Below are 27,452 nucleotides of genomic sequence, written 5' to 3'. Positions count from 1 at the left end.
TTTTAATGACTCCAACCTAAGTGTGTGTAACCTTCCGACTTCAACTGTATATAAACACCAACATTCCACAGTAATAGCAACGACAAATAAATGTTACTGAGAATGTTATTGTAGTTAAACTTGTCTGTTGGTTTATTCTGTAGATAGCCTTCTTGTAACAAGATCACTGCTAGTTTTACAGCTTCTGAAAAAATTAACAAAAGTGCATGTTAGGGAGAAAGTTCGTGCTCCCTCTCCTGCGTGTCTGGTATTCCTTTGTTTTTCTCAGAAACTCTGAAAGGGGCCCCATTACAGAACAACACTCCTCCTGAGACCACAAGTTAATGGTCGAGCAGCCTCGTTTTCATCCTTGTCACTGACTCTTATAGTTACCACTGCTAAGGATAGGCTTGATAGTGGAGAGGCTGCTAAGAGAAAGAGAGACAGAAAGAGGAGGGCTTCAGAGAGAGAGAAAGACAGAAACAGAGAGAGAGAGAGAGGCTACTGAGAGAGAAAGACAGAGAGAGAGTATCTGCAAAAACAGATGTTCTCACCATGATTCTGCTGGCGGTATTGGACTGTTTCGATGTGAAGGGCTGGCTGGTGTTTATCTTTGTGTTTCTCTTGGTGGTGGACATCGTCAGAAACAGAACTCCAACTAACTTCCCCCCTGGACCCTGGTCTGTACCTTTCCTGGGTAATGTCTTCACAGGGCTCGACTTCAAGACCATTGACAAGGTCAGATAAATACTCATATAATCATTGCTAATATTAATCAGTAATATTTGATTACTAATGACTTATGTTACCAACACTATATCTTTACTAGTGCAGTGAAATCATTGACACAGATTTGACTTGCATGTGGTGTGTTTTACACAGGGCACAATTGAAAAATAAACTGTGGTCTTAATTGGGATTCTCTAAATAAAGGTTCAATTTTTTATAAAAATTTAATAAATGTGTCACCACCATTCCTTCCTTCCCTGCAGATGGCTAAGGACTATGGTCCAGTGTTCAGCCTGCGTCGAGGCAGTGATAGGGTAGTGTTTATCTCAGGGTATAAGATGGTGAAGGAAGCTCTGGTCAACCAACTGGACAGTTTCTATGACCGGCCCATTGTCCCTCTGTTTCATGTCACCTTCAAAGGCATTGGTGAGTGAGTGTCACCCTATTCCCTACATAGTGCACCACTTCTGACCTGGCCAGGCTCCAGTGAGTAAGGCTGTGAGCACTAGAATATACTCCTGTTGCTTTTTTGGAGAGGATAAATATGTCAGATATGAAAATTCTGCATTATGTACATTACCAGTCAAAAGTTTGGATACACCTACTCATTCAAGGTTTTTTCTTTATTTTTTACTATTTTATACATTCTATAATAATAGTGAAGACATCAAAACTATGAAATAACACATATGGAATCATGTGGTAACCAAAAAAGTGTTAATCAAAATATATTTCAGATTCTTCAAAGTAGTCACCCTTTGCCTTGATGAAAACTTTTCACACTCTTGGCATTCTCTCAACCAGCTTCATGAGGAATGTTTTTCCAACAGTCTTGAAGGACACTTATGCTGAGGACTTGTTGGCTGCTTTTCCTTCACTCTGCGGTCCAACAGTTATACTGTTAGCATTTAGGTGGTGTGCCCTAGTAGGCAGACCACTGTGTGCAGCTCACCCTTCACTATCAGCTCCAATATAAATAACATGTGCAAGTCTACTTCTGATAAGCTTCCCAGTAAAGCATTAAAAACATTCAAGCAAACCAGAAAAGTGCTAAAAATAACCAATGTTAACATGTGCAGCCTGAGAAACAAGGTCCATGAAGTATATAACTTGCTTGTAACAGATGACATTCATATTCTGATCTCTAAAACTTACTTAGATAATACCTTTGATGATACAGTGGTAGCAATACATGGTTATAACGTCTACCGAAAAGACAGAAATGCCAACGGGGGCGGTGTTGCGGTCTATATTCAGAACTACATTCCTGTAAAGCTTAGAGACGATCTCATGTTAAACACTGATGAAGTAAAATGGCTACAGGTTCATCTGCCTCACCTTAAGCCTATTCTTGTGGGAAGCTGCTATAGACCACCAAGTGCCAACAGTCAGTAACTGGTGTGGTGGTTCATTTCTTTACTATCAAATGAGGAGAGACAAACTTATCACACAAGTTAGAGTTATACTTAAACTAAATCTTTAATAGTGAGAGCTTTGCAATAGCGATGGCTGGTCGATGAATCACCGTCTCTGATGATTCATTGAGAGTGATGAGACAAAAGTACAAAGGTCTTTTATAGCCAAGATACACCCCTTTCAACCTACATGATGAACAACAGATATATAGAATGGGTCACAAGGTTAAGATCTGTATGAAAGATACCTATAATACATAGCAGACAGTATCTGCTGTGTCAACAGTTTTCATTTTATAGACCAGTGTCTGGCCCGCCGATTCCAAACTGGAACCATCTCTCCCTGGTACGGTTTAGAAAAGAAATATTAACTCATGCTCTTTAGGTGTTATCACCCAAACGACATCGTAAATCTCCTGTCAGTGTTATCTCCCAGAGGCCCATCCTTAGTAGAACACACACACAATAGTTAACTTTATAAGGTATAGGGGGCAGTATTTTCATTTTCTGATGAAAAGCGTGCCCAGAGTAAACTGCCTAATACTCGGGCCCAGAGTCAAATATTTGCATATTATTAGTAGGATAGAAAACACTCTGAAGTTTCTAAAACTGTTTCAATGATGTCTGTGAGTATAACATAACTCATATGGCAGGCAAAAACCTGAGAAAAATCCAACCAGGAAGTGGGTAATCTGAGAATTGTAGTTCTTCTTTTGAATCCCTATCGAAACTACAGTGTCTGTGGGGTCATGTTGCACTTCCTAAGGCTTCCATTGGCTGTCACCAGCCTTTAGAAACATGTTTCATCCTTTTCCTGTTACTGGGCAGAAAATAGGACCTCAGTCAATGAGTGGACTGCCTATGGACAAAGGACTTGGTGATGCGCGAGCCCGCCAGCGCGCCCCTCCTTCTTTTTCTTCTTGAGTGAATACGCTATTGTCCGGTTGGAATATTATCGACGTTTTATGTTAAAAAGACCCTAAGGATTGATTGTAAACAACGTTTGACATGTTTCTACGAACGGTAATGGAACTATTTGACTTTTCGTCTCTGGTACTGAGACTTTTCGTCTCTAGTGATCTGAACGCACGAACAAAATGGAGTTATTTGGATATATATATGGAGTATTTTGAACAAAACAAACATTTCTTGTGGAAGTAGGAGTCCTCGGAGTGCATTCTGACGAAGATCAGCAAAGGTAAGAGAATATTTATAATACTAATTCAGAGTTTTGTTGATGCCAGAACTTGGCGGGGTAGCTGTATAGCTTGCTTCGATGGCTGAGCTATGTACTCAGAATATTGAACAATGTGCTTTCTCCGTAAAGTTATTTTGAAATCTGACAAAGCGGTTGCATCAAGGAGTAGTGTATCTATAATTCTTTCAATAACTGTTGTAAATTTTATCAACGTTTATGATGAGTATTTTTGTAAATTTGGTGGGAATACATTTTCTGAACATCACGTGCCAATGTAAAATGCTGTTTTTGGATATAAATATGAACTTTATCGAGCAAAACATACATGTATTGTATAACATGAAGTCCTATGAGTGCCATCTGATGAAGATCATCAAAGGTTAGTGAATATTTTAGCTGTACTTTTGGTTTTTGTGATGCATGTCCTTGCTTGGGAAATGGCTGTGTGGTTTTTCTTGTGAAGTTTATGTCCTAACATAATCTAATTTTATGCTTTCGCCGTAAAGCCTTTTTGAAATCGGACAATGTGGTTAGATTAACGAGAGTCTTATCTTTAAAATGGTGTAAAATAGTTGATTGTTAGAGAAAATGAAATGATGAGATTTTTGCTGTTTTGTATTTCGCGCCATGCTATTTCACTGGCTGTTGAATAGTGTGTCCCGCAGGTGAGACGCTAGCGTCCCACGTAGCCCTGAGAAGTTAAGAATACTCTATTCCGTTGAAATAAAATAACCATTTGATGCAATAAAAGTTTTTATAACATAATCTTGCACTTTTGCCACCATACTGGGTAATATCTGTGAAATGCTTGATAATGTATGTGATATCAACAGAGCTATATTTTCTGGGTGATTTAAATATTGACTGGCTGTCATCAAGCTTCCCACTCCAAAAAAAACTTCAAACTGTAACCAGTGGCTGCAATCTGGTTCAGGTTGTCAGTCAACTTACCAGAGTATTTACAAACAGCACAGGAATGAAATCATCAACATGCATAGATCATATCTTTACTAATGGTGCAGAAATTTGCTTTAAAGCAGTATCCAAATCCATAGGATATAGTGATCACAATATAGTAGCCATATCTAGGAAAACCAAAGTTCCGAAGGCTGGGCCTAATATAGTGTATAAGAGGTCATACAATAAATTTTGTAGTGATTCGTATGTTGATAATGTAAATAATATTTGCTGGTCTGTGGGGTGTAATGAGGGCAACCAGATGCTAATCTTGACACATTTATGAAATTGCTCATTCCAGTTACTAATAAGCACACACCCATTAAGAAAATGACTGTAAAACCTGTTAAATCCCCTTGGATTGATGAGGAATTGAAAAATGGTATGGTTTAGAGCAGTGGTTCCCAAACTTTTTATAGTCCCGTACCCCTTCAAACATTCAAACTCCAGCTGCGTACCCCCTCTAGCACCAGGGTCAGCGCACTCTCAAATGTAGTTTTTTACTATCATTGTAAGCCTGTCACACATACACAATAAGATACATTTTTAAACATAAGAATGAGTGAGTTTTTGTCACAACCCGGCTCGTGGGAAGTGAAAAAGAGCTCTTATAGGACCAGGGCACAAATAATAATATAATAATAATCAATCATTTTGCTCTTTATTTAGCCATCTTACATATAAAACTTTATTTGTTCATCAAATTGTGAATAACTCACCACATGTTAATGAGATGGGTGTGCTTGAAATGATGCACATAACTCTGCAATGTTGGGTTGTATTGGAGAGAGTCTCAGTCTTAAATTATTTTCCACACAGTCTGTGCCTGTATTTAGTTTTCATGCTAGCCATGGCCGAGAATCCACTCTCATATAGGTACGTGGTTGCAAAGGGCATCATTGTCTTACCAGCGCGATTTGCCAAGGCAGGATACTCTGAGCTCAGCCCAATCCAGAAATCTGCCAGTGGTTTCTGATTAAATACATTTTTCACAGAACCAATTGTTGCAATTTCGATTAGGCTCTCTTGTTCAGATATCGGTAAGATATCGGTCCTCGACTGGAGGCAGGGCATGAAAGGGATATCGAATCCAGTTGTTTGTGTCATCCATTTCGGGGAAAGTACTTGAGTAATTGCGCACCTAACTCACTCCGGTGCTTCGCTATATCACATTTGACATTGTCCGTTAGCTTGAGTTCATTTTTACACAAATGGAAAGACCTGTGTATTTCCTTGTTAATGCAGACAGAGAAGAGCTCCAACTTCTTAATCATAGCCTCAATCTTGTTCCGCACATTGAAAATAGTTTCGGAGAATCCCTGTAATCCTAGATTCAGATCATTCAGGCTTGAAAAAACATCACCCAGATAGGCCAGTCGTGTGGGAAACTCATCATCATGCAAGCTGTCAGACAAGTGAAAATTATGGTCATTAAAGAAAACTTTAAGCTCGTCTCTCAATTTAAAAAAAACATGTCAATACTTTGTCCCTTGATAACCAGCGCACTTTTGTGTGTTGTAAAAGCGTTACATGGTCGCTGCCCATATCATTGCATGGTGCAGAAAATACACAAGAGTTCAGGGGCCTTGCTTTAACAAAATTAACCATTTTCACTGTGGTGTCCAAAATGTCTTTCAAGCTGTCAGGCATTCCTTTGGCAGCAAGAGCCTCTCGGTGGATGCTGCAGTGTACCCAAGTGACGTTGGGAGCAACTGCTTGCACGAGCATTACCACTCCACAATGTCTCCCTGTCATGGCTTTTGCGCCATCAGTACAGATACCAACACATCTTGACCACCAAAGTTCATTTGATGTCACAAAGCTGTCCAGTACTTTAATTTTCTAAAACTGTTTGAATGGTGTCTGTAAGTATAACAAAACTCATATGGCGGGCAAAAACCTGAGAAAAATACAAGCAGGAAATGAGAATTTTGTGGCTGTACTATTTTCGAGTCATTGCTAATAGATCACACAGTGACAAAGGATTCATTTCGCACTTCCTACGGCTTCCACTAGATGTCAACGATCTTTATAAAGTTGTTTGAAGCGTCTATGATGAACAGAGACCGGATGACAAGGAAGAGAAGTTGACGTCCCTGGGATGTCCTCACTTCATTATTGCGCGCACATGCGCGTTCATGTGAGGCGAGACATTTTTCAAAACGTTTTTCAAGACACAGGAGAGGTCGGGTTGAAATATTACTGATGTTTCACGTTAAAAATGGCCCTAAAGATTGATGCTAAACAACGTTTGACATGTTTCAACGAACGTAAATAGATTTTTTTTTTTACTTTTCGTCGTGACTTTTCCCCCCCGCCCTACATTTTGAGGAGCCTACTGAACGCGCTAACAACATGGAACAACTTGGAGTTATTTGGACATAAATTATTAACTTTGTCGAAAGAAACCACATTTGTTGTGGACCTGGGATTCCTGGAAGTGCCTTCTGATGAAGATAATCAAAGGTAAGGGATTATTTACAATAGTATTATTGATATTAGATGGTTCCAAGATGGTGCTAACCTGTATATCCTAGCCTATTGTTCTTAGCATAGCACCCCGTTTATTGCAAAGTGTGATTTCCCAGTAAAGTTATTTTGAAATCTGGCAATGCGGTAGCATTTACGAGATGTTAATCTATAATTCTTTGAATGACAATATTATAATTTACCAATGTTTTCGAATAGTAATTTTGTAAATTGTAACGCTGATTCACCGGAAGCATTTGAGGGAAAAAAAAATCTGAATTTCACCGCCACTGTAAAATGCTGTTTTGGATATAAATATGAACTTGGTGGAACAAAAAATGCATGTATTGTATAACATAATGTCCTAGGAGTGTCATCTGATGAAGATTGTCAAAGGTTAGTGCATAATTTTAGCTGGTTTTCTGCTTTTGGTGACGCCTGTCTTTGAATTGACAAAACATTACACACAGCTATTTTCAATGTACTCTCCTAACATAACCTAACTTTATACTTTCGCCGTAAAGCCTCTTTGAAATCGGACAATGTGGTTGGATTTAGGAGATATTTATCTTTCAAATGGTGAAAAATAGTTGATTGTTTGAGAAATTGAAATTATTAGATTCTTGCAGTTTTGAATTTCCCGCCATGGTATCTTGTCAATAAATCCCGGTACCGGGATCAGAGCGGGAAGGGGTCCTCAACAGGTTAATTATTTGACTAGGCTACCTGTATTTGACATTGTGTTGTTATTTCGCTGAACACTAGATGGTTTCATTTAATATTTGGCAGTGAAACGAGGCTACTCAGGCAAGAAAAAAACCTCACCCAAATGTATAGCCCCATTGGAAAATATAAATGGACTGTTTGAAAATGTGAGAATAAAAAACAAAAAAATATTTGGCGTACCCCCGACGGCATTGTACGTACCCCTGGGGGTACGCGAACTCCAGTTTGGGGATACCTGGTTTAGAGGGATGAGGCAAAAGTTATGGCAAATAAGTCTGGCAGCCCAACTGATTGGCAAACGTACTGCAAATTAAGAAATCATGTGACTAAACTGAATAAAAAGAAAAATAACTTATACTATGAAACAAAAATAAATGATATAAAGAATGATAGTAAAAAGCTTTGGAGCACCTTAAATGATATGTTTGGGGAAAAAGGCAAACTCGGCTCCATCATTCACTGAATCAGATGGCTCATTCATCACAAAACCCACTGATATTGCCAACTACTTGCATAACCTTTTCATTGGCAAGATTAGCAAACTTAGGTATGACATGCCAGCAACAAATGCTAACACTACACATCCAAGTATATCTGACCAAATTATGAAAGACAAGAATTGTACTTTTGAATTCCGTAAAGTCCGTTTGAAAGAGGTGAAAAAATGATTGTTGCCTATCAACAATGACAAGCCACCGGGGTCTGACAATCTGGATGGAAAATTACTGAGGATAATAGCAGATGATATTGCCACTCTTATTTGCCACATCTTCAATTTAAGCCTACTAGAAAGTGTGTGCCCTCAGGCATGGAGGGAAGCTAAAGTCATTCCACTACCTAAGAATAGTAAAGCACCCTGTACTAGCTCAAATAGCCGACCAATCAGCCTGTTACCAACCCTTAGTAAACTTCTGGAAAACAAATTGTTTGACCAGATGCAATGCTATTTCACAGTAAATAAATTGACAATAGACTTTCAGCATGCTTATAGGGAAGGACACTCAACAAGCACAGCACTTACACAAATGACTGATGATTGTCTGAAAGAAATTGACGATAAAATGATTGTGGGGGCTGTCTTGTTAGACTTCAGTGCAGCTTTTGACATTATCGGTCATAGTCTGCTGCAGAAAAAATGTATGTGTTATGGCTTTACACCCCCTGCTATAATGTGGATAAATGGTTAATTGTCTAACAGAACACAGAGGGTGGGTTTTTTTACTCTGTTTATTCAGTTTTACACACATAAGACAACACAAAACAATATAAATAATATACAACTAGAAAAAATAAAAAAGACTAGCTATAAAGATACCATACTTTAGACAAGTTAAACACACCGAGCAGAAGGCTACAAAGGTTAAAGTGCAATCTGTAGTACAGGGACAGAGTGGACATCTCACCATTGTTCCTGTAAACAGACAAGGGATATGGGTGAAGAAATGCAACCACTCACACTCACAGACAGTCATGGCCACAGACCGACCATCCACTGGATGAAAAATAAAGTTTACAATGCTTTCTTTTAATGTAGGTGTAAACAAAAATAAAAAAAACAGCGCAAAACAAGCTCACCTTTTAGTCTCTGACAGGGCAAGATGAACAAGGCATCCACAAGTCACATCCAATAAGAATCAATAGGCACATCATCAACCTTAATGCACCCCCCTCCCCCCCAAAAAACCCCACAAAGAAATGCTCATCCAACCCTTAAGTCACAGGGGTGTCAAATACAGAGTTATTTTTGTTTTAATAAGAATGCCATCAGAGGATGGACTGTTCAAAGTAAGACTGGAATGGAACCCAGGCCTCATAAAACAGTTTGGGATTCCCACTTGTATTGAATTACATTTTTTCTAATTTCAAAGAGCACAACCCATCTCCCACCCAATATTTATAAGATGGGGGAACTGCCAACTTCCAGTTCTGGAGTATTAGCCATCTAGCTAAAAGAGTTGTATAAGCAACAGTGTCCAACTGAATTCTTGATGAGCAGTACTCCAAAAAGGGTTTTAATGGGAGACGCATCTATAACAGTGTCATATATATCAGAGAAACATTTAAATATGTGACAGCCACAAAACATATGATACAGTGTGGCTGGTTCCGTTTTACATCGGACACAGGTAGGATCAAAATCAGAGAATATTCTTCCAAGTTTGGCCCCGGACCAGTGGATACGGTGAACCACCTTGAATTGAATGAGGCTGTGTCTAGTGCTAAAAGAGGACGAATGTACCCTGTGCAGCACAGATTCCCAGGTGTCTCCCCAAGTTCCTCCCCCAAATCCTTTTCCCATTGAGTCTTTAAAGGCAGCAAAGAAGGGTTCTGTAAGTCATTAATGATTGCATGTACATCTGAAACTGCACCACTAGGAAGCTTGTTTAGCTCAAAGATGCTCTCTACAGCTGTATTCGCAGGCCTATGGGGAGATTCAGGTGTGTTAGCTCTGACAAAGTTCCTAGTCTGAAGATAGCGGACGAAAGTAGGATTGGGGGAGGTTGAACTCTTCCTGTAGCCGAGCAAAAGAGGCAAATGTATCATCAAAGAATAATTGGGCTAGAGAGGAGAGTCCCAATGAATAACATGTTCTGATTGATTGGGCCTGATAGAGAAAAGCCTCAAAGGCTAAATGGAACTGATTCCACATTTTAAGAGACTGCTTTACACACTCAACCTTTTGCCTAGGGACACTGGGAGAGACGAGCACAACACAGAAGAAAGTGCAGCAGGTTTACACGATTCAGACGCCATCTGGACCCAGAGTGGTCTTGGGCCAGTAGGATCGGTCTGCAGCCAGTACAAAAGGGTTCTGAAATTTGCAGCCCAATAGTATGTTTGAAAATTTGGTAGAGCTAAACCACCCAATGCCTTAGGCTTATGTAAATGTTTTCTACAAATCCGTGGTACCTTGCCATCCCAAATAAAATACATGAATGTTTGATCCAGTGAATAAAAAAAAGATTTTGGAATAAAACAGGATAAACATTGAAATAAATATAAACATTTGGGGAACACATTCCTTTTAATGACATTAATCCTTCCAATAAGAGAAAGACGTAGATACTTACAAAAAGTAAAAGATTGTTTCAAACTGTCTGCTAGAGCAACAATGTTTTCCTTAAACAAATTTGAATATGTCCTTGTCACTTTAACTCCCAAGTAGGTGAATTGATCCCAGACAATCCTAAACTGAAAGCTTGTAAAAGAGCACTTTAAAGCAGCCTGATTTACAGGAAAAAGCTCACTCTTGCCTAGATGCAGCTAGGCAACCCTGAGATTGATCCAAACTTTTTACGAATAGATAAGGCATGTGGTAATGTGGAATCAGGGCTGGAGATAAACAAAAGGAGGTCATCAGCAGTGAAGAATCTTTATTCACGCAATGAATTTGGGGCCAAAGCCAAATCTATAAAGGGCAGCTATTAGGTAGTCCCACTCAACGCGGTCAAAAGCTTTTTCCGCATCGAGCGAGACCACAACCTCTGGGTCCCCCGACGCTGGGGAGTACAGTACAGTACATTCATAAGGCATCTAATATTGAAAAACGAATGCCTATTTCTCATAAAGCCAGTCTGGTCAGAGTGTATTACTTGGTGTAGTGAGCCTTCCATACGGGTGGATAAGAGCTTGGCTAGGATTTTGTAATCACAGTTTAAAAGCGAGATTGGGCTATAGGATCCACATTCCAGGGGGTCTTTGTTTTTTCTTTAATAGTAATGAAATTGAAGCCTGATAAAGACTAGGCGGTAGCTTTTGATGTATTAAGGCACTCTGCAAATAATCGAGACAGGAATGTGCAAAGCAGACCGGAAAACGTCCTGTGATTTACCACTTTTCATTGCGGACACTGCTGTTGCAATCTCCTCAGGTGTAAATTCTTCTTCTAAACAGTAATGGGAGTCTGTATCAATTGAAGGCATATTCAGACCATTAAATAATCAATCAATCAGCAAAGGGTCTTGATGAGATTCAGAGGTGTATAGCTCAGAGTAAAATTTTTGAATTGATCATTTCTTTCTTTATGCATAACTGTGGTAGCACCAGACAGGGTCTTTATTGGTGGGATTAAACGTGAGGCCTCAGATTTACGGATCTGATGTGCAAGGAGTTTACTGGCCCTGTCTCCTTATTCATACACTCTGTATCGAGCTCGTTAGATTAATTGTTCAGCTTGTCTGGTAGAAGCTCATCAAATTCAGATTGGAGTAGCTGGCGTTCTTTATGTACAGTTGAAGTCGGAAGTTTGTATGTACTTAGTTTGGAGTCATTAAAACTGTTTTTTCAACCACTCCACAAATTTCTTGTTAAGAAACTATAGTTTTGGCAAGTTGGTTAGGACATCTACTTTGTGCATGACACAAGTAATTTTTCCAACAATTGTTTACAGACAGATTATTTCACATATAATTCACTGTGTCACAATTCAAGTGGGTCAGATGTTTACATACACTAAGTTGACTGTGCCTTTAAACAGCTTGGAAAATTCCAGAAAACGATGTCATGGCTTTAGAAGCTTCTGATAGGCTAATTGACATCATTTGAGTCAATTGGAGGTGTACCTGTGGATGTATTTCAAGGCCTACCTTCAAACTCAATGCCTCTTTGCTTGACCTCATGGGAAAATCAAAAGAAATCAGCCAAGACATCAGAATTTTATTTTTTGACCTCCATAAGTCTGGTTCATCCTTGGGGGCAATTTCCAAATGCCTGAAGGTACCACGTTCATCTGAACAAACAATAGTGCGCAAGTATAAACACCATGGGACCACACAGCGGTCATACCTCTCAGGAAGACGACGCGTTCTGTCTCCTAGAGATGAACGTACTTTGGTGTGAAAAGTGAAAATCAATCCCAGAACAACAGCAAAGGACGTTGTGAAGATGCTGGAGGAAACAGATACAAAAATATCTATATCCACAGTAAAACGAGTCCTATATCGACATAACCTGAAAGTCCGCTCAGCAAGGAAGAAGCCACTGCTCCAAAAACGCCTTAAAAAAGCCAGACTACGGTTTGCAACTGCACATGGGGACAAAGATGGTACTTTTTGGAGAAATGTCCTCTGGTCTGATGAAACAAAATTTAACTGTTTGGCCATAATGACCATTTATGTTTGGAGGAAAAAGGAGGAGGCTTGCAAGCCGAAGAACACCATCCAAACCGTGAAGCACGGGGGTGGCAGCATCATGTTGTGGGGGTGCTTTGCTGCAGGAGGGACTGGTGCACTTCACAAAATAGATGGCAACATGAGAAAGGAAAGTTATGTGGATATATTGAAGCAACATCTCAAGACATCAGTCAGGAAGTTAAAGCTTGGTCGCAAATGGGTCTTCCAAATGGACAATGACCTCAAGCATACTTCCAAAATGGCTTAAGGACAACAAAGTCAAGGTATTGGAGTGGCCATCACAAAGCCCTGACCTCAATCCTATAGAAAATTTGTGGTCAGAACTGAAAAAGCGTGTGTGAGCGAGGAGGCCTACGAACCTGACTCAGTTACACCAGCTCTGTCAGGAGGAATGGGCCAAAATTCACCCAACTTATTGTGGGAAGCTTGTGGAAGGCTACCCAAAATGTTTGACCCAAGTTAAACAATTTAAAGGCAATGCTACGAAATACTAATTTAGTGTATGTAAACTTCTGACCCACTGGGAATGTGATGAAATAAATAAAAGCTGAAATAAATCTTTCTCTCTACTATTATTCTGACATTTCACATTCTTAAAATGAAGTGGTGATCCTAACTGACCTAAGACAGGGCATTTTTACTAGGATTAAATGTCAGGAATTGTGAAAAACTGAGTTTAAATGTATTTGGCTAAGGTGTATGTAAACTTCCGACTTCAAGTGTAGATCAGAGGTAATAGCTGTAGCATACTTCTCTTCCAATGTAGCTATGGCTTCACTCAGGTCTCAAAGCTGCTGAGAGCGAGCTTTGATTTTGTTGGCTGTATAAGAAATAATTTGGCCACCTAGGTATGCTTTGAGAGACTCCCACATGGTAGAGCAGGACATACCTGGCGTTGAAATAATTTCTAGGAATAGGGTGATTTCAGAAGAAATTAAATTGATAAACTCTTTACCTGAGAGTAAAATGGGGTTAAGACGCCATTGATAACACATAGGAGGTTGCTGGGGAAACTGTAGGTCAAGCACTAATGGTGAATGGTCAGAAATAACAATACTCTCATAAGTACACCTCCAAAGGTTAGGAAGAAGCTACAAAGGGAGTAGATTTATCAACCAAAATGGCAGCACCTCTTGATTTACTAGTGGAACAGTTGACCAACCCAGTCCCTACGCATCCTAAAGTGCTCACCAGTCCTCAAGTGAGTCTCTTGTAGAAATGAAAAATTTTCATTCAAATTACGTATGTCAGCATCCTCTTACGCTTCACATGGTTGTTAGCCCCTTTGATATTCCACAAAATGTACTTGATCGTATTATTTCGGCCAAACTGAAAGCTCACCATTATACAACCCTGTCATTAGAGCATAGTGTGGAAAAGCAGAGTGACCAAAACCCCAGAATAACTTGTCTCAGAGTAATAATGTACGGTGTAGAATACTTGGAAAAAGTACATGAAAAAAAACTAAAAAGAAGACAGAATGACAACATTAGAACTGACCAATCTTTTGCTGCGATTACAGCTGTAAGTCGCTTGGGGTATGTCTCTATCAGTTTTGCACATCGAGAGACTGACATTTTTGCCCATTCCTACTTGCAAAACAGCTCGAGCTCAGTGAGGTTGGATGGAGAGCGTTTGTGAACAGCAGTTTTCAGTTCTTTCCACAGATTCTCGATTGGATTCAGGTCTGGACTTTGACTTGGCCATTCTAACACCTTGATATGTTTATTTGTGAACCATTCAAAATTCAAATCAAATCAAATTTATTTTTATATAGCCCTTCGTACATCAGCTGATATTCTCAAAGTGCTGTACAGAAACCCAGCCTAAAACCCCAAACAGCAAGCAAAGCATGTGAAAGAAGCACGGTGGCTAGGAAAAACTCCCTAGGAAAAACTCCCTAGAAAGGCCAAAAACCTAGGAAGAAACCTAGAGAGGAACCAGGCTATGAGGGGTGGCCAGTCCTCTTCTGGCTGTGCAGGGTGGATATTATAACAGAACATGGTCAAGATGTTAAATTGTTAAAATGTTCATAAATGACCAGCATGGTCAAATAATAATAATCATAGTAGTTGTCGAGGGTGCAACAAGCACGTCCGGTGAACAGGTCAGGGTTCCATAGCCGCAGGCAGAACAGTTGAAACTGGAGCAGCAGCACAGCCAGGTGGACTGGGGACAGCAAGGAGTCATCATACCAGGTAGTCCTGAGGCATGGTCCTAGGGCTCAGGTCCTCCGAGAGAAAGACAGAAAGAGAGAATTAGAGAGAGCATATTTAAATACACACAGGACACCGGATAAGACAAGAGAAATACTCCAGATGTAACAGACTGACCCTAGCCCCCCGACACAAACTACTGCAGCATAAATACTGGAGGCTGAGACAGGAGGGATCAGAAGACACTGTGGCCCAATCCGATGATACCCCGGACAGGGCCAAACAGGCAGGATATAACCCCACCCACTTTGCCAAAGCACAGCCCCCACACCACTAGAGGGATGTCTCCAACCACCAACTTACCGTCCTAAGACAAGGCCGAGTATAGCCCACAACGATCTCCGCCATGGCACAACCCAAGGGGGGGGGGCGCCAACCCAGACAGGAAGACCACGTCAGTGACTCAACCCACTCAAGTGACGCACCCCTCCCATGGACAGCATGGAAGAACACCAGTAGGCCAGTGACTCAGCCCCTGTAAAAGGGTTAGAGGCAGAGAATCCCAGTGGAAAGAGGGGAACCGGCAAGGCAGAGACAGCAAGGGCGGTTCGTTGCTCCAGCCTTTCCGTTCACCTACACACTCCTGGGCCAGACTATACTTAATCATAGGATCTACTGAAGAGATAAGTCTTCAGTAAAGACTTAAAGGTTGAGACTGAGTCTGCGTCTCTCACATTGGTAGGCAGACCATTCCATAAAAATGGAGCTCTATAGGAGAAAGCCCTACCTCCAGCCGTTTGCTTAGAAATTCTAGGGACAATTAGGAGGCCTGCGTCTTGTGACCGTAGCGTACGTGTAGGTATGTACGGCAGGACCAAATCGGAAAGATAGGTAGGAGCAAGCCCATGTAATGCTTTGTAGGTTAGCAGTAAAACCTTGAAATCAGCCCTTGCCTTAACAGGAAGCCAGTGTAGGGAGGCTAGCACTGGAGTAATATGATCAAATTTTTTGGTTCTAGTCAAGATTCTAGCAGCCGTATTTAGCACTAACTGAAGTTTATTTAGTGCTTTATCCGGGTAGCCGGAAAGTAGAGCATTGCAGTAGTCCAGCCTAGAAGTAACAAAAGCATGGATTAATTTTTCTGCGTCATTTTTGGACAGAAAATTTCTGATTTTTGCAATATTACGTAGATGGAAAAAAGCTGTCCTTGAAACAGTCTTGATATGTTCTTCAAAAGAGAGATCAGGGTCCAGAGTAACGCCGAGGTCCTTCACAGTTTTATTTGAGACGACTGTACAACCATCCAGATTAATTGTCAGATTCAACAGAAGATCTCTTTGTTTCTTGGGACCTAGAACAAGCATCTCTGTTTTGTCCGAGTTTAAAAGTAGAAAGTTTGCAGCCATCCACTTCTTTATGTCTGAAACACAGGCTTCTAGCGAGGGCAATTTTGGGGCTTCACCATGTTTCATTGAAATGTACAGCTGTGTGTCGTCCGCATAGCAGTGAAATTTAACATTATGTTTTCGAATGACATCCCCAAGAGGTAAAATATATAGTGAAAACAATAGTGGTCCTAAAACGGAACCTTGAGGAACACCGAAATTTACAATTGATTTGTCAGAGGACAAACCATTCAGAGACAAACTGATATCTTTCCGACAGATAAGATCTAAACCAGGCCAGAACTTGTCCATGTAGACCAATTTGGGTTTCCAATCTCTCCAAAAGAATGTGGTGATCGATGGTATCAAAAGCGGCACTAATATCTAGGAGCACGAGGACAGATGCAGAGCCTCGGTCTGACGTCATTAAAAGGTCATTTACCACCTTCACAAGTGCAGTCTCAGTGCTATGATGGGGTCTAAAACCAGACTGAAGCGTTTCGTATACATTGTTTGTCTTCAGGAAGGCAGTGAGTTGCTGTGCAACAGCTTTTTCTAAAATTTTTGAGAGGAATGGAAGATTCGATATAGGCCGATAGTTTTTTATAATTTCTGGATCAAGATTCGGCTTTTTCAAGAGAGGCTTTATTACTGCCACTTTTAGTGAGCTTGGTACACATCCGGTGGATAGAGAGCCGTTTATTATGTTCAACATAGGAGGGCCAAGCACAGGAAGCAGCTCTTTCAGTAGTTTAGTTGGAATAGGGTCTAGTATGCAGCTTGAGGGTTTGGAGGCCATGATTATTTTCATCATTGCGTCAAGAGATATAGTACTAAAACACTTTAGTATCTCCCTTGATCCTAGGTCCTGGCAGAGTTGTGTAGACTCAGGACAATGGAGCTTTGGAGGAATACCCAGATTTAAAGAGGAGTCTGTAAGTTGCTTTCTAATGATCATGATCTTTTCCTCAAAGAAGTTCATAAATTTATTAGTGCTGAAGTGAAAGCCATCCTCCATTTGCGAAGGCTGCTTTTTAGTTAGCTTTGCGACAGTATCAAAAATAAATTTTGGATTGTTCTTATTTTCCTCAATTAAGTTGAAAAAAATAGGATGATCGAGCAGCAGTAAGGGCTCTTCGATACTGCACGGTACTGTCTTTCCAAGCTAGTCGGAAGACTTCTAGTTTGGTGTGGCGCCATTTCCGTTCCAATTTTCTGGAAGCTTGCTTCAGAGCTCGTGTATTTTCTGTATACCAGGGAGCTAGTTTCTTATGACAGATGTTTTTAGTTTTTAGGGGTGCAACTGCATCTAGGGTATTGCGCAAGGTTAAATTGAGTTCCTCGGTTAGGTGGTTAACTGATTTTTGTCCTCTGACGTCCTTGGGTAGGCAGAGGCAGTCTGGAAGGGCATCAAGGAATCTTTGGGTTGTCTGAGAATTTATAGCACGACTTTTAATGCTCCTTGGTTGGGGTCTGAGCAGATTATTTGTTGCAATTGCAAACGTAATAAAATGGTGGTCCGATAGTCCAGGATTATGAGGAAAAACATTTAGATCCACAACATTTATTCCATGGGACAAAACTAGGTCCAGAGTATGACTGTGGCAGTGAGTAGGTCCAGAGACATGTTGGACAAAACCCACTGAGTCGATGATGGCTCCGAAAGCCTTTTGGAGTGGGTCTGTGGACTTTTCCATGTGAAAGTTAAAGTCACCAAAAATTAGAATATTATCTGCTATGACTACAAGATCCGATAGGAATTCAGGGAACTCAGTGAGGAACACTGCATATGGCCCAGGAGGCCTGTAAACAGTAGCTATAAAAAGTGATTGAGTAGGCTGCATAGATTTCATGACTAGAAGCTCAAAAGACGAAAACGTCATTGTTTTTTTTTTGTAAATTGAAATTTGCTATCGTAAATGTTAGCAACACCTCCGCCTTTGCCGGATGCACGGGGGGTATGGTCACTAGTGTAACCAGGGGGTGAGGCTTCATTTAACACAGTAAATTCATCAGGCTTAAGCCATGTTTCAGTCAGGCCAATCACATCAAGACCATTCCATTGTAGATTTTGCTTTATATTTTGGATCATTGTCTTGTTGGAAGACAAATCTCCGTCCCAGTCTCAGGTCTTTTGCAGACTCCATCAGGTTTTCTTCCAGAATGGTCCTGTATTTGGCTCCATCCATCTTCCCATCAATTTTAACCATCTTCCCTGCCCCTGCTGAAGAAAAGCAGGCCCAAACCATGATGCTGCCACCACCATGTTTGACAGTGGGGATGGTGTGTTCAGGGTGATGAGCTGTGTTGCTTTTACGCCAAACATAACGTTTTGCATTGTTGCCAAAAAGTTCGATTTTGGTTTCATCTGACCAGAGCACCTTCTTCCACATGTTTGGTGTGTCTCCCAGGTGGCTAGTGGCAAACTTTAAACAACACTTTTTATGGATATCTTTAAGAAATGGCTTTCTTCTTGCCACTCTTCCATAAAGGCCAGATTTGTGCAGTATACGACTGATTGTTGTCCTATGGACAGAGTCTCCCACCTCAGCTGTAGATCTCTGCAGTTCATCCAGAGTGATCATGGGCCTCTTGGCTGCATCTCTGATCAGTCTTCTCCTTGTATGAGCTGAAAGTTTAGAGGGACGGCCGGGTCTTCGTAGATTTGCAGTGGTCTGATACTCCTTCCATTTCAATATTATCACTTGCACAGTGCTCCTTGGGATGTTTAAAGCTTAGGAAATCTTTTTGTATCCAAATCCGGCTTTAAACTTCTCCACAACAGTATCTCGGACCTGCCTGGTGTGTTCCTTGTTCTTCATGATGCTCTCTGCGCTTTAAACGGACCTCTGAGCCTATCACAGAGCAGGTGCATTTATACGGAGACTTGATTACACACAGGTGGATTCTATTTATCATCATTAGTCATTTAGGTCAACATTGGATCATTCAGAGATCCTCACTGAACTTCTGGAGAGAGTTTGCTGCACTGAAAGTAAAGGGGCTGAATAATTTTGCACGGACAATTTTTCAGTTTTTTATTTGTTAAAAAAGTTAGAAATATCCAATACATTTCGTTCCACTTCATAATTGTGTCCCACTTGTTGTTGATTCTTCACAAAAAATTACAGTTTTATATCTTTATGTTTGAAGCCTGAAATGTGGCAAAAGGTCAAAAAGTTCAAGGGGGCCGAATACTTTCGCAAGGCACTGAACGTCATTTTTTGGTCTTGGCTGTAAGTTGTCTTATCATCCAACTAGACAATTATTTTTTATATATATTTGGTCGTCTTACTACGATTTGCTTACTTCAAATTAGGTTTTTGGTTGAGAGCCTTGATAGTACCTCCCCAAACAAGGTACAAGCCTAAATAGGACATGTTCTCTTCGCACAGTATGTCTGTGAGAGTGCGGTGTTAAACCCAAACTCTTTAAAGGCGCATTTTGTGTTAGTGGATGAAGCAGCAAAAAGAGAGAAAAAATTAAAAGTGAATCCCGTGTGCAATTGAAATTAGAAAAGCACCACTTGCAGATGTATATAATTATATTCCCAGTCTTATAACAGGTATTGAGAGAGAAAATAAGTAAAATGTATCAAGGCTCTCAACCAAAAACCTCATTTGACATAAGCAAATCGTAGTAAGACGACCAAATATATATAAATATATATATATATATATATATATAGTGGCGAAATCCTGCACGGAGCCTTCACCACCCCCACACCATCACACCTCCTCCATGCTTCGTGGTGGGAACCACACATACGGAGATCATCCGTTTGTGGCAAAATCCTGCACGGAGCCTTCACCGTGTGCTGCCACTTTAAGAGCGCATCAGCAGTAAGGAAGGAGGAAATAAAGACAGCTCTTTCCGTTCTCTGGGGAGGAGCTGTTATGGATCACCTGGATTAGTAGCAACATTGTTGCGAAGCTTTGACATACAAACCATCGGAGGGTCAGACAGGACAACTACAAGCCTGAAGACCACAGCTAAGATCTCTCTTGTTCTCTTTCTCTTCCCTCTCGTTCCAGTGCTTTACCCTGCAACAGACTTTCTATTTTTCAAATGCACCTCCCATTGATGTTCATTAGAGCTTGACTATTATTGCCCTGCCAGAAGTATTTGGGTCAACATTTTAGTTAAAAGGGAGGTTACTTGCAAGTTGTGGATTGTTATTTGAATTGTATTGAGGTGGGGTGTACTAATGACATGTGGCCGAGAAGATTGTGGATATTTTTAAGGCCTTTGTTTTGTCTATGAACACCCCCCACATTCATACCCTCTGCACTCCTCTCCTGGAAGATAATACAGATTATTGCAAATCTTCTGTTGATGACTGGGTTCTTTCTTGTAAATTGTTTCTATGAAGTTGGTGTTCAATTGCTCTGCCATTATTATTATTATTATTATTATTATTATTATTATTATTATTATATGAGGTATTCTTGGTGGGGTTACCCCTGTGCTGTGATGTGGGTTTTATAGGGTGTGTATTCTCTTTTCCCTCCACTGGCTAACAGGCAACACTCTAGGCAGTCTCTTCTGCTGACGTGTGTGTGGGTCTGGTAGTGGTACTCTCTCTGTTCTACTCTTTTCCTTTCGGCATGGTTAATACCTGCCTGGCGCCCCAACAAAATCTTTATCTTTACCCCTCTCTAATAAATACCGCTACACGTTCACCTACTCTGCGTCTCACAAAGACACGGTGGTTGGAACCAAAAATCTCATATTTGGACTCATCAGATCAAAGGACAGATTTCCACTGGTCAAATGTCCATTGCTTGTGTTTCTTGGCCCAAGCTAGTCTCTTATTCTTATTGGTGTCCTTTGGTAGTGGTTTCTTTGCAGCATTTTGACCACGAAGGCCTGATTGACACAGTCTCCTCTGAGCGGTTGATGTTGAGATGTGTCTGTTACTTGAGCTCTGTGAAGCATTTATTTGGGCTGCAATGGTGCAGTTAACTCTAATAAAAGTGACCTACCTTCTGATGTCTTAAAGTAATGATGGACTGTAATTTCTCTTTGCTTATTTGATCTGTTCTTGCCATAATATGGACTTGGTTTTTTTCCAAATAGGGCTATCTTCTGTATACCACCCTAACTTGTCACAACACAACTGATTGGCTCAAACGCATTAAGAAGGAAAGATATTCCACAAATTAACTTTTAACAAGGCACACCTGTTAATTGAAATGCATTCCAGGTGACTACCTAATGAAGCTGGTTGAGAGAATGCCAAGAGTGTGCAAAGCTGTCATCAAGGCAAAGGGTGGCTACTTTGAAGAATCTCAAATATAAAATATAACACAAACACTTTTTGGTTACTACATGATTTCATAGTTTCGATGTCGTCACTATTATTCTACAATGTAGAAAATAGTGAAAATAAAGAAAAACCCTTGAATGAGTATGTGTCTAAACTTTTGACTGGTACTGTATATATTGTCAATAATCTAAAAATGCTTGCCTACCTCGCTTCCTCTCCTTCATCTGAAATAGCTGAAAAAGGATGCCTACCAGGAATGAACTTTCCACCTGCCCAATGCACCTATCACTGCAGGTGGGGGGAAAGGAGACAAGGAGATGAAGGACATTTTAGACTATTGAGATCCACCCAATACCTGGCTCTTAATCTCCACCTCTCCTCTGGCTTCAGGTATCACTCTAAGCAACGGTCACATGTGGAAGAACCAGAGAAAGTTTGCCCATACCCACCTGCGATACTTCGGAGAAGGGAAGAAGGGACTGGAGCACTACATCCAGCTGGAGAGCAACTTCCTGTGTGAGGCCTTCAGAGAGGAGCAGGGTATGTATATTTAGGGTTAGGGTTACTGCTTTTTATTTTATAGAAATAACAACACTGCACTGTAGACATACACCAGACATGTACTGTACACATTTCTGTCGTAACATTGTGAGAACACACTCTATCAATATATCATGTCAACTGTGTCCCCTATAGAATACGTGTAACCTTCATGTGCCTTTGGTCCACTTATACTTAACTTACTAATAATAAAATAATAAAGACACATGCAGGACAACAGTTGATGAGAGAATCCATGCAAGCTTTGCATAGCCAGTATGTGTTACTGTCAGGGGGAGGGTTCAACCCCCACTACATCCTGAACAACGCGGTGGGGAACATTATCTCTTGTGTGGTGTTCGGCCATCGCTTCGAGTACAGCGATGAAACCTTCCAGAAGGTCCTACGCTTGGACAACGAGGTTGTGATACTATCCGGCTCTGCTCGGGCTCAGGTGGGTGTCAAGTTGTTGGCAGGTTAATGGTCTTAACTCCTTCAGATGGGATGTTAAACTTAGAGCCTAGCTCTCAGTGGTCAGAGCTCATGTCCCTGTCCATCACAAAACTATTTTGGGGAATTACCTGAGAAATCCTATCCTTTTATCTTAACTATTATGCACATACAGTATAAACAGGAAAATAAACATAACTGTTCTCCTGTAGTTTGATCTGTATGTGTAACTCTGTCCCTCCCTGTTCCAGCTGTATGATGCCTTCCCACACATCATGAAATATCTGCCTGGTCCCCACCAGACCATCCACTCCAACTACCAACAGATCACCGACTTCCTTCAGGCAGAGATAGAGAAGCATCAGGAGGACTGGGATCCAGAGGACCCCCGGGACTACATAGACACATACCTCACAGAGATTGACAAGGTATGGTACCAGAATAGTAGCCAACACTAAGACAAAGGTCAAAGACACACATCACGTGAATGTAGCGAACCACTTCTACCAGACAAGTCATGTTTTCTTTTATTTTGCCACATTCCAATCCACCTTCTCCTTCAACGTTCTCAGAGGAAGGAGGACCCTAAAGCTGGCTTCAACACAGAGACCCTGGTGGTGTGTACTCTGGACCTGATCGAGGCTGGGATGGAGTCCGCTGCCACCACCTTACGCTGGGTCCTGGTCTACATGATGAACTACCCAGAGATACAGGGTGAGTCGACTCTTCCACAGCATCCCTGTGTTTGATTTAATCTATTGATTGATCCCTTCTCCTTTATCCCTCCAGAGAAGGTCCAGGCTGAGATAGACAGAGTGATAGGACAGTCCCGCCAGCCCACCATGGCTGACAGACCCAACATGCCCTTCACTGACGCTGTCATCCATGAGACACAGAGGATAGGAAACATTTTGCCGCTGGGTTTCCCCAAGATGGCCAGCAAAGACACGAAACTTGGGGAATATTTCATACCCAAGGTAAGATACAGCATTAACACTCCTGAGTCCCTCCATGTATCAAGTGAATGATACTTGTTGTCCCTGAACTTTTGTGACATTCAGCTCTCAAGGCTAGCGGAATACAAACAATAGCTACCAAAATCCATGGATGATTTGTACAGTTAGTCATTAATGTACCAACTTAACCATATGGCTGCTACAACTGATTATAAGCTATAGTCTTGCTCTGCACATTGCTGGGCAGGTGGGCAGTCTGTGAGTTACAGTATCTCTGTGCTATTCAGGGGACGGTTGTCAACACCAACCTGTCTTCGGTGCTGTTTGACAAAGACGAGTGGGAAACTCCAAACACTTTCAACCCAGAGCACTTCCTGGATTCTGAAGGACAGTTCAGAAGGAGAGATGCCTTCCTGCCTTTCTCAGCAGGTCATACAACAAACTATCCGTACAACATTTATTATTCGTTGCTTAGGTTATGATCTCTGTGGGTTTGTTTTCATGTTTTCATTACAAACTTGTGTGATGAATAACCTTGCCTGTGACCGGAAAACTTAACATTAAGATCCCTTTATTGGTCAAATGTACAGAAAGTCCAACTGAAATTTGACATCTGCTTTTAACACAACCTGTCCGAAAGATACACGTATACAGGTTTTTGGAGAGGTGGGGGGGCTGCCACACTGAGTGCCCAGGGAGCTGTTGTTTTGTGGGGTTAAGTGCATTGCTCAAGGTCACAACGGTAGGCAATAGCATCTAGAATTTGATGCCAGCTCACTTCCAGACAAATTTTGTTCAGTTGAACCCTCCGGTTGCTGGCTCGCCTCTCAAACCACTAGGGTATCTGCCACTCCTGAGCTTTTGACAAATGATTCAAACCCAGTCAGTCACACATCTTTCGCCCTCAGGTAAGCGTGTGTGTCTCCTCAGATTAAATGTGTGTGTCTCTCCAGGTAAGCGTGCGTGTGTGGGGGAGCATCTGGCTCGTATGGAACTGTTCCTGTTCTTCTCCTCCTTGCTCCAGCGTTTCTCCTTGTCTCCGGTCTCTGGAGCCATGCCCAGTTTGGACGGTGTCCTGGGGTTCACTCACTCCCCAGCGGAGTTCCTGGTCCGAGCCCTGCCACGGTGACCACCTCCTCACATTGACCACTTCCCCCTCACTCTGATCAAAACATAGAGCAACACATGGTGTCTCCAAACAATGGCTGGCTGGAAGAAGCAGGAAACAGCTGTGAGTGTTGAGATTCACCAGACAGAGAGAAGTAGACTACAGGATATCATTACGAAATAATATATTTTTTGTACTGTGTATTTTATTGATTCAACTACAGGTAACTGCAATTTATAGAGAACTCAATATTGAACTAATAGCAATTTACTAATGCAGATTTACTAAAATTACACATTTTCCAGGTCCAATTATAGATTCTCTCAATATACGTACTGAACATAGTGTTTGTGGTGTTTCTTTTTCTTTCTTTTTTTTACACTTTTGAACAGAGTATTGATTTCCCTGTCATACAACTGTGTACTTTGTATCAAATAAAGATATGCAGAGGTGAATGACTAATGGTTGATTTGAAAGTAGTGACCTGTGTTTAGTTATGGTCAGTAGGGGAGAGTGGGGAAATCGTGCCAAAGGGTTAGCTGAACCACCCCATGTTTCTAGGAAACCATACACAAAATGAATTGTGTGACTAAATATTTACAGTGGCTTCAGAAAGTATTTACACCCTTTGACTTTTTCCACATTTTGTTGCGTTACAGCCTGAATTTAAAATATTTTGTTTTACTGATCTACACACAATACCCCATAATGTCAAAAGTGGAATTATGTTTTTAGAATGTTAACTAATTTAATTTAAAATGAAAAACTGAAATGTCTTGAGTCGTTTTGTATTCAACCCTGTTGTTATGGCAAGCCTAAATAAGTTCAGGAGTAAACATTTGCTTAACAAGTCACAAAGTTGCATGGCCTCACTCTGTGTGCAATAGTAGTGTTTAACATGATTTGTTAATGACTACCCCATCTCTGTAACCCACACATACAATTATATGTAAGTTCCCTCAGTCGAGCAGTGAATTTCAAACACAGATTCAACCACAAAGTCCAGAGACGTTCTCCAATGGTTCGCAAAGAAGGGCACCTACTGGTAGATTGGTAAAAACATTGAATATCCATTTGAGCATGGTGAAGTTATTAATTACACTTTGGATAGGGTATCAATATACCCAGTCACTACAAAGATACAGGCACCCTTCCTAACTCAGATGCCAGAGAGGAAGGAAACCATGAGGCCAATGGTGATTTTAAAACAGTTAGAGTTTAATGACTGTGATAGGAGAAAACTGAGGATGTATCAATGACATTGTAATTACTCCACACTACTAACATTAATTACAGAGTGCAAAGAAGGAAGTCTGTACATTATACAAATGTCCCTAATATGCATCATGTTTGCAATAAGGTATGTACTGCAAAAGCTTTTGCAGAAAAAAAATTTGTATCACTCTTCAGATGTTCAAGCGTGGTGGTGGCTGCATCATGTTATGGGTTTGCATGTCATTGGCAAGGACTAGGGAGTTGTTTAGGATAAAAAGTAATGGAATAGAGCTACAGAAAGCACAGCCAAAATCCTAGAGTAAAAGTTGGTTGTCTGCTTTCCAAAAAACACTGGGAGACAAATTCACCTTTCAGCAGGACAATTACCTAAAACACAAGACCAAATATACACTGGAGTTGCTTACCAAGACAACATTGAATGTTCGTGAGTGGTCTAGTTACAGTTCTGACGTAAATCGTCTTGAAAATCTATGGTAATATTTGAAAATGGCTGTCTAGCAAGGATCAACAACCATCTTGACAGAGCTTTCAGATTTTTTTAAAGAATGTAAAATCCAGGAGTGCAAAGCTCTTAGTCTTATCCAGAAAGACTCACAGCTGTAATCGCTGCCAAAGGTGATTCTAACATGTATTGACTCAGGGGGTTTAATACTTATTGAATCAAGATATATTCGTGTTTATTTTCCATTATTTTTAATGAACATTTTAGAATTTTGTTCCACATTGACATTAGAGTATTTTGTGTAGATTGTTGACAAATTACAATTAAATAAATTATAATCCCACAGCAAAATATGGAAAAGGTCAAGGGGTGTGAATACTTTCTGAAGGCACTGTAGGAAGAGGTCATCATTTCATGGAGTCTGTGAAGGAAGAAAGCACATGGAAAATGTGGTAAGCAAATTAGGTCCAAAAGACAGATTTTCACAAAGTCAATTTAATTTGTGTTACAGGTTTCATGATACTTGTATCGAAACAAAAGTATATAGTTTTAAGACTACTTTATACTTCAGTTCAGGTCTCTTTAAGCTACAATATTAGGTCCTAAATCTATCATGAAAGTGCATCCTTATAGCTGGGCTATCTAGAACTGAAAAGGGTTCTTCGGCTGTCCTATAGGAGAACCCTTTGAAGAACCCTTTTTGGTTCCAGGTATAACCCTTTTGGGTTCCATGTAGAACCCTTTCCACAAAGGGTTCTACATGGGATCCAAAAGAGTTTTACTTGGAACCAAAAAGGGTTCTCCTATGGGGATAGCCAAATACCCCTTTGGAATTATTTCTTCTAAGGGGCAACAAAGACAAAGAAAAGTTTTAGTTTCAGTAGTAGTGGTGGTAGTTTATGCAGCACATAAGATCCATTCTGTATTTGTGTGTCTGTGTGTGTGTGAGTGCATGTGTACGTGTCTGTAATTTGAAACACATGCGGTTCAAAAGACGAGGGAGAGAATGAGAATAAATGATGGCGACTGTCCTCAGAGATTTGTAAAAGTTCAAACCAGTTATCCCCTACTTGTTACATAATACACAGCTAGCCTTTCCTTCAATATCAACAAACACATTTTAGCCCCCTCCTCCTCTCCTCTCCAGTGGTCTGCCTATAATAACAGACATTAACAGACATTTAAACCTATTCCTCAGCCCCAATATCTACTGTATATTCCTGTGCCCACTAACCCATACACCTAAACCCTATTACCCACACACCCCAGCCCTGTTACCCCATTGCTAGACAGCCACATGTCAAT

General features: G+C 40.8%; 1 protein-coding gene across 1 annotated transcript; it reads left to right on the top strand.

Annotated features, from left to right (window-relative positions):
• The first annotated feature begins 380 nt into the window (after positions 1-380).
• On the top strand, positions 381-24,924 carry LOC106584291 (cytochrome P450 2J2). The gene is made up of 9 exons (XM_014169365.2): positions 381-717; positions 972-1,134; positions 21,806-21,955; positions 22,249-22,409; positions 22,657-22,833; positions 22,978-23,119; positions 23,195-23,382; positions 23,649-23,790; positions 24,315-24,924. The coding sequence occupies exons 1-9, from the start codon at positions 535-537 to the stop codon at positions 24,488-24,490; spliced, it is 1,482 nt and encodes a 493-aa protein (XP_014024840.1). The 5' UTR covers positions 381-534; the 3' UTR covers positions 24,491-24,924.
• The last annotated feature ends 2,528 nt before the right edge of the window (positions 24,925-27,452 follow it).

This window comes from Salmo salar, chromosome ssa23 (genome assembly GCF_905237065.1).
Source record: "Salmo salar chromosome ssa23, Ssal_v3.1, whole genome shotgun sequence".
Lineage (NCBI taxonomy): Eukaryota > Metazoa > Chordata > Actinopteri > Salmoniformes > Salmonidae > Salmo > Salmo salar.
The sequence above is the reverse complement of the archived record's forward strand: the minus strand, read 5'-3'. Positions and strand labels throughout refer to the sequence as shown.